At 45.4% G+C, this 8699-nt stretch overlaps 1 protein-coding gene across 2 annotated transcripts in view; it reads left to right on the top strand.

The window, feature by feature from the left end:
* Positions 1-216: 216 nt before the first annotated feature.
* The window catches only part of LOC133108205 (cGMP-dependent 3',5'-cyclic phosphodiesterase), a 132010-nt gene continuing 123527 nt past the window's right edge, over positions 217-8699 (top strand). Inside the window, exons 1-2 of one of the 2 annotated variants that reach the window (XM_061217660.1) lie at positions 217-436; positions 4176-4224. In XM_061217660.1, the coding sequence (XP_061073644.1) occupies positions 429-436; positions 4176-4224 (57 nt within the window). In that variant the 5' untranslated portion in view covers positions 217-428. Of the gene's footprint in view, positions 437-3933; positions 4225-8699 lie in introns of those variants that run through there. The other variant, XM_061217659.1, reaches the window with a different exon arrangement.

Genomic DNA, 8699 nt, shown 5'->3' with positions numbered 1-8699 from the left:
TGTATGCGTGCGTGTGTGTGTGCGTGTGTGTGTGTGCGTGCGTGCGTGTGTGCGTGCGTGTGTGCGTGTGTGTGTGTGTGTGTGTGCGTGTGTGTATGTGCGCGTGCGTGTGTGTGCGTGCATGTGTGTGATGAGACTTCCTTCTTCCTGTCTCCGGCCTTAGCCTCAGCACTTCCTCCCAGTGCTGGAGATTGCAGTGCTGTTGAATGGGGCTTACGGACAGCTACATGGTGGTTAGTGTGCGACTGGCTTGATTCAGAGAGACCTGGCATCTGCTCGGTCTTTGGGCTGCAGTTACGCTCGTCTGCTCCTGAGAGAACAGGCAACGCTTCTCTTTGCGGATCTCCTGTTTTTGATGTGGGCTGCACTTTGGGCTTGGAATCTTCTGTTACCATAATCCATAGCTCTCCAGAGAAGTCCAATGCAAGATGTCAGAGTAAGTGCTTCTTTCATGCTTGACTTGACTCCACATTTCCTGATTAATGTCAGTAGAGAGCATGAATGACATTGCACCTGAAGTCATTTTCACTCCCTCATGGAGAGACATGTTCCTGGAGCTGAGAAAGAAAATGTTTTTTTTTAATGGAATAAGGGGCAGGGGGGATTTGTTCCAATTTTCTTGAAGCCCTCTGTGATATGGACGTTGTTCTGGAAGGCATACAGTTGTTTGATTTCATGCAAATGCACACTCTGCTGGTGTTCCTTGTTTAGCATTTCATGTTGCACATGTTGTAGCTAGACCTAAAACATGAATTCCAATTAGTTTTTTTAGGAAAATAACCCTGTGCTAAAAAAATTCCCTCCAAACGGTAAAATGGAAATGCCTTCATTTTCATAAAATGTAATTAAAATTGGAAACGGTTTGGAGCTCTAACAGATCAAAAAGCACAATTCACGCAGAGGGAGGACTGCGTGTCTTCTGTAAGAAACAAAACAAAACAATAATGATCTTTGGAAAAATATTTTTGGAGGGTTATGATTTATGAATATGTGATCCTATATTTCTAACCACCATACATAATACAGTATGTCATCGATACACTATAATTTAAGTTATTTTCAGTGACTTTTAAAGATTGAGAGTCACAGAGAGCCACAGCTTGGGCTAATTCTCTCTGTTTTCCACAGTGCTGATGTTCTTGGTGCATAGTAGCAGTAATAGTGTTGCTTTGAGCAGAGCAGTCCTACTGCTTGTGCTGAGGAAGGTGTCAGCTCTGAGATTCTTAGACTTCTGACTTCTTTCGGTGCTCTGTTATTCTTTTTCTGTGTCTCTTACACTCAGCTCTCCACTCTGACTGTATTATTAGGCTACCTTTGCTCTGAATTTTGTGTGTTTCTCTCTATACTCTATATTTTTGCTGATATGTTTGTGAAAACGCAATTTGTTATACAATGAATTGTGATAATTCAACCAGTACATAGAGATAACAAGAGTGAATAAATCAAATAAAATAGTAACATAAAAATCCTGATTGGTTTCAGGCTTGGTGGCCTCTTTGTAGTGTGACACGTAGATCACAAGACAAAGTGTTTACTGTAGTGCTGAAGGTATTCCTGGGATGATAAGCAGAAGTCTGAGAGGACCTGGGCTGAGGTCTGTAAGAGGCAGGGATATCCAGCTCTGGAATGTGGATGAATTGATCTTTATGTGGAAGGCTTTGTGGGTTATGTCTAAAACTCCCAACATAATTCAATGTCACAAAGGCCTCCATATACTTCGGATGTTTCCACAGTGCAAGACTGTGTACTGAAAATGTGTTTAATTATAATAATTGTACATGCATACCTGTATATGCAACTGTATATACAGCCTTCAAGAACACAGTGTCAAACATATTTAAAAGCCATAAACATTTAACCTATGTCTGTCTGTAAATTCATACAGTTATTAATTTCTGCGCTGTATCGTTATTCACTATTTGATGAAGCCCTCTGGTTGATTTGGCTGTCAGGTATAGACTCATGTTTGAATCATGATGTCATCCATGCAAATGAGCTCCGCTACCTTGAGGCACCTTTGTCCATCAGGAAAGGAATCTTCCAAAGACGGCCATACTCATGCATGCGTAATCTGGAGGGATGTCTGACAGTCGCTTCGCATTTAGTGACAAAGTACGTCAATATAATTGTAAAAGAAGTTGTGGCTGTCTCTTTTTGTAGAACTGTTGTTGATGTATCACAAGCTGGACCTGTTTGTCTCTTGTCTGTTCCACTTGTTTGTTTTCCTCAATTTTATTTATTTTAATTCCACTCAAACCCCCAAAGTATAATTATGTAATTCTTTCCCCCTCTTATATACACTTCTACCTACCTTTCTGTACGTCTGCAAAATTGTTTTTCACCTGGAAAGTTTTTTATTTTCAAATGATGTGTTTGGATCCTGCCTTTTGTAAAAAAATATTCTGTGGTACTCTTGGATAGAAATTGGATGGAATTCCCAAATAGCAAGCAACAAATAATGCACTCTATAAGCCTGAAATAATGTATATTAAATTATTTAAATGTAGGCACTAAATGAATTTGATTACATAGAGGAATAAAGTCACATCTACCAGGCAAGGTTATCTGAAGGTTTGCTCTCGTTTATTTCTCATAAGATTCTGGTCTGTCCTTGCTTCCGTAATTACATTTCTTTAAACATAAGTAATTATGCCATTTTCTTCAGTGACTCTTGATCAATACTTCTTTGTGTGTAACTGGGCCTGTCTGCAAATGAAATTATATAGCTAGCAGGTCTAGAGATTGGACTTCGGGTCTTGTCTCAGGTGCTCTCAATCTGTCTGTTATCAGTATCACTCTTTATTTCACGGAGCCATTGAAATATGACATCAGGTTTATAGTAGGAGTTTTGTCATATTATTACATTCATTCAAAAGGCATGTGCTGTGCCGCAGGCTTGATTATTGCTTTGACCATGTTTCTTAATCTGCCATCATTCAAGAGCAAAATGTACTCTTTCAATGAAATGCTAAGTGCCTTGGAAGTGTCACGCGCTACAAAACTGACAGCTTAGAATTGCATATACTGTACACCAAAGTGTAGATGGTGAAATGTCTACATTAATACGGTGTAAAACCTCTACATTGCACCCTGTTAATGTATACTGTAATTACCATGGCTTACAAGCTTGGAGATAAAATGGAAATTCTGGGATTCATTTACCAAGGCTTGTTTAGTCAAATCATTCCTGTGATCATCATCATCAGCGTCCCTTCCTTCTCAGAAGCTCAATTGGATGAGGAACTATTTTGATTTACCCTGGCACAATTTGTTTTTCATTTGGCTTTGGAGCAAACAGGCTTATCCTTTTTTGGTGAATTTAATGGCAAAAAAAATCACCAGTGTATTTCCTTTTAAAAAAAAACCCTCCCCACAGTAATCAGGGCTGTGGTGCGGATGTTTATTGAGCCGTGAATAAACTAAGAGTTCCTGCTGATACGGCCAATCGGGGGGAAATGTGGATGGCTCGGTGCGCGGGCTTTAGGACCCGGAGGAGCCGTGAGTGGAGCGGCGCTCTTCCCGGTCTCAGTGCAGCGCAGAGGAGAGGGTGAGAGAAAGAGAATGGAGAGAGGACGAACGCTGCTCGCTCGCTCTGTGCCCCGACACCTCTGACTTACAGTGCTTGTCTTCCCCATCGCTATGGGCAGCAGGTGTAGATGACATGCCAGCCACTGAGAGAAAGAGAGGGAGGGACTTGTAAGCACTGAAGATGTGGCTGTCAGCCAGTCACTCATACACACATGCATTGGCACAGACATATACACACACATGCACACACACACACACGTGCACGAACACATATCCGTAAACATACACGCGGACACGCGGCCGCATGCACACACATACACACAAACACGCACGTATGCACATACACAGAGCGCGGAGAGTGAGCGTTCGAGTGAGAGATGAGAGGAATGGGGAGAGAGAGCGAGAGTGTGTGTGTGTGTGTGTGTGTGTGTGAGAGAGAGGGAGAGAGGGAGTGAGAGAGATAAGCGAGTAGTGTGTGCATATTTGTGCGCTGGTGTATGCAGGCACTCTCTCCCCAGCTACTGACAGCCAGCCAGGGAGGCAGAGATAGAGCAGGAGAGAGAAAACATAGCTAGAAACTAGAAGCCTCTAAAAATAATGGTTTTGATTTTGCAGCAGATTCTCATTGCGGTCATTCAATTTTTCAGAAGGGGACAGCAAGTGTTCCTGAGGGCGGAGGAGCCGGACACCTTCCAGGTAAGAGAGTGGCTTTCTTCCTCTCTTTCCTTCAGTCCTCCTCTCTGCTACGTCTTCATGCATGCCCAGAGTTCTGACGTGTTGTGGGTTTGTCGTCTCAGAAGATCCCGTCTCTGAAAACTTTGTGTTTCTCTGCCCCCTCCCCTCGACGTGGGTTGACTTTGTTAATGAAAACTGTCCTTCGAGGACTTGTCAACATGACGTGAGGGGCAGTCCTGGTAGGAAAAAAACTGCTGGTGTCAAAGTGAAAGTGACAGAGTGCCCTAGGCAGCACTCTACAGACACAGCGCATTTGACATTCCTGCACTGTTTTGGTGCCATACGCACTATACTGAAGTGTGCAACATCCTTTCCTCATTCGAAAATCCAACATTTGAAAGAGTCTTTGGACAGTTTGAATGTCGGAACATTATCATCGCCATAGGCTGAACACTGTTTTGATATCTTGATATAAATATTTAAACTTACATAAATAGACTTGCTAAATAGGCTAATTCCTCGCTGTTTGTTACAGTTTTATTTCTGCATTTGTGTTTTTCCGAATGTAGTGAATGTGTAATAGCTGAGTGGAGTTAAAATGCATTTATGTTTACATGTGCATTTTGTAGAAAGGTAAGTACAGTATAACAATATATTTTCTGTAGATACACTCTGACTCTCTTGCATTGGAGCAGTCAATCAAATCACATCAGGTCTTTTCACATGTGTGAAGAATACATTATTAGCTATAGTGACACCTTTCTGAACGCAGGGTTTCTATTTGATGACTGCTGGTAAATTGTCGAGGCAGGTCCAAAGGCTTACTCTGATATTATTTACGCTGTGCAAAACCTCTAGTCTGACTGTAGGGCATGAATGTGACCTTTGCCCTTTTACACGTGCTCTACCTCATTTTTTTCCCTGAGGACTGATATGGCTTTAGCACGTGCCATTACCGACACACTGAGCTTCTGCCACGCGGTGCTCAAAACAAGGAAGCAGTCAGAAATGCAGCAGAGGCATGTTGAAACAGTGTATTGCCACTTCCGTGCGATGTATGAGGATTCAGCTTTCATAGTTTCTGCCGACTGGACCAGCAGGACTCTGACCTGCAGTTCTGCCCTCTCTGACAGAGCCTCCACTTGCGCATTATCTGGGAGTCAGTGTGTGTGTGTGGCTGGGTGTGTGGGGTTTGCTGCTGGACGCTGGCGGGTTGTGTGTGCGGCGCTCACCTCTCAGGCTGCGGCGGAGACAAACACTGCGTGCCTCTCACTGTGGGGCACACTGCGAACGAGAGAGAGATTGTGACAGAGAGCGTGTTTTGTCTTTCATTGAACAATTTCAGTTTCTATATGTTCTTTCACATTTCATTTCTGAAGATACGTCATGACAATGCCATAACATCTGCACCTTGATTAGTATGATTGTGTTATGGATATTCAAAATCTGCCAGTTTGCAGTGATTGAATTTTGGGAATGTATACAGAACACATAGGCAGCATCAGTTTACTGTATTTCTGCTATAATCGCTCTTTAGCAGCCAGAATAAGAGCAGCCCTCCCGCCACCGTGGCCCTATTGTCTTAGACAATTACCCAGGACAATTTAAGGAGGCTGATGTTATCATATCACATTTTCTCGGTTCCGTCAACAAGCTTGATTAGCTTGTTTTAGGAACCACCCTAAAACAGCATGACTGAAACCTTCAAATATTCAGACAGTTTGTCAAATTCACTGCCAGAGATAACAGTGTGTCTCCTCTTACATGGCTGTGTGATAGGGCCAGGGGACTGAAATATAAAGTGCACAGAAAAACCGAGAAATTCGAAAAGTGTTCAAACTCAATTCTCTCCAGTCTAACCATTCTTGTTCTTGTTCTGGGTAATAAAGCAGTTTGGACAAAAAAGATCTTGTGTCAAAATTGTATATCGCAGCTAGCCTTTCAGCTTTCAGATATACATTTTTATTCTCTAATGAGGATATCATATTCTTTGGCAGTTAGTATTGAAAGCTGACATGGACATGTTTTTCTCTAATCCAGTTAAAAAATTGATGCCTCTAAAGATCTAAAGAAATTAATGTAAATGACAATTCCAAATGGGATTTGTTAGGAGGTGAACGTTACTTGAAGAGCACAAATGCATAAATAAATGATTAAATGAAATAAATGAAAATAATTTAAAAAAAACCAAGAACCATACTTATAATTAATTGGGTTTCTTCAAGGTTATTTTTGAGTTTGTACTTATTCATTGATTTCAACTTGTGAACATGCCCAGCGGGGACAGAGGAGTGTTAATCTTCAGCAGCCGAAAAGACCCGAAGCGCCATTATTGTTGTTTGTTTAGCTTGTGTATGTGAGGGATTTGTGTGCTTGGAGTGAGCACTCTTTCATTCAGACCGTCTGTCTGATTATCTGGGGGCTGCAGTAACAGGTGAGAAGCTAGACAAAAAGATTAGGCAGTGCGCAGAAAGTTCTCATGGAAATCATGTTGTTTGCTCAGTGCCAAACATTTAATAATTCAGACGATGCCCCTGTCGGCTCGCGGCACGGCCCTACAGACGTTGGTACGAGTATTAAATATTCATGAGGTTCTGGGGATTGTTTTGTTTTCACGATGCTGTGCGAGGTGCCGCACTCCGCTTTTCTGGAACGCCTCCGTACTCCTGACAGCTGAGCGGAAAGCATTCCTGTCAGCTCTGCCACCAAACCAGCCACCGCTCCGAGGGGAGCCCCGCCACAAAATCACAGAACACGATTATAACCGTGTACTGTAACAGACCTATTTCAGGGTTTTATACTCCTGTGAAATGTGCTTAAGATAAAACTGATACATTACAAACATGTTGGCATGCGGCTTTCACGGATATGGAAAAGGACCAGCTATTCAAAGCGTTGTGACACCTGTGACATTTGTGAGATGTAGTCGTTTGTTTTGTAGCCAAGCCGGCTGGAACATTCTTTCAGTACGTTGCTCCCATCTTTGCGCTCATCAGTTTCTTCGCTGTGCCTCTGCCCCCACACGCGCACGTCGCTCATTGACCCCCTGCATCTCTCGATCCTGTCATTCTCCTGCTCCCTGCTCCTGTCGTATCGCTGCTCTCTGTCAGCACCTCCCCTCCCCTGCCTGTGCTCCTGTCGCCTCCCACTCCCTGCGCCTCCGCGCGGAGCCCGGTCCCTGCCGCCCCCCGGTCCCTGCCGCCCCCCGGTCCCTGCCGCCCCCCGGTCCCTCCCTCCTGCGTTAACGGCCGCGTCTCCGCTCCTCCGCCATCCGCAGACCCAGTCCGCCCGTCCTCTCCTCCGCCCCGTCCCGCCGTCTCAACCTCCCCGTCCACCCGTCCGTCAAATCCCCGGCGTTCCCCGCCGTCCGTCTCCTCTCCCTCCTTCCCCTTATCACCGCTCTCAGCTGTTCTCTCACTCCCCTCTTTCTCGCGCCCCCGCTTTCCCTTCTCTCCCGTCCCTCCCTCTCCCCGTCCTCCCCGGCGTGTCTATCTCCCTCCTCTCCTCCTCTCGCTCCCCCTCTCCTCTCCTCCTCTCTCAGCACCTGTGGTGTCAGCGGCAGGCTGGCCATTAACATACAGAGCACTTTGCTCAATGGATGGCGGGCTTTCATCAGCCGCGCGGGGCTGATTTCACTTTGAGGGAAGCGCGTTCTGTCTGTTTGTGACTGCCCCAGCAGGGAGGCCGACACTCTCAGGATTTTACCCCGGGTCTGCGCACAAAAAAAAACGGTTAATCCCTTGTCAGGACCAGTCCCCAGTGCCAGATGTGAAGGATTTGTATAAAAGAAGCCGTACGTTCACATGCGCCCACGCACACACACACACACGCAGAGGAGCGTTACGCGCACATGGTTGACATGCGCCGGCGTCTGTCAGCGCGGAGTTAAAGGGAAGTGTCAGCTCGTGGGGGAGGACAGGCCAGGCTGAACGCGCACGCCGCACGCCGCTCTGACAGCCGCGGTTTAGGAAGCGCTCAGCGCCTCGGCGAGATTAGCTCCGTCGCCTGGCTCCAGGCTGAAGCGCTCGCGCCTGCAGTCCCCGCGGCCGCCCCCCGCCAAATGCGTCCCGTCCGTCAGCAGCCCGTCCTCGTTTATCAGTGCTGAGCGTCGAGGACTCCAGGAAGACTTCCCCGCTCTCGGCTGCCAATGCTTTCGCAGCTGACTTCTGAAGGGGCCTCTCTGGATGTGGAGGTACGTGAAGACATGCCTTCTCCATGCGCTCTGCGTATTCACGTTCGTCCCTCTTCAGTCTTGGTGTCATGCGGTCTTGTGTGTGTCTGTTCCGTCTATCTGCTGAAGCAAAAACTCATACAGCACGTCTTTGTTCGCTCTTTCTACCTGTGGGTGCCAATTCTCTTTTCAATGACAAATATGAATAGCAGATATTCAGTTAAAACATTTTTTTTTTAAGAATCTCACTTTCCTGAAGTTGTAACACTGGTTCAATATCCAATATTTTGAGAGCAATACTGTAGCACTGACTATATACTGATAT

Source organism: Conger conger, chromosome 13, assembly GCF_963514075.1.
Source record: "Conger conger chromosome 13, fConCon1.1, whole genome shotgun sequence".
Classification (NCBI taxonomy): Eukaryota; Metazoa; Chordata; class Actinopteri; order Anguilliformes; family Congridae; genus Conger; species Conger conger.
This window is presented reverse-complemented; position numbering and strand designations above follow the sequence as displayed.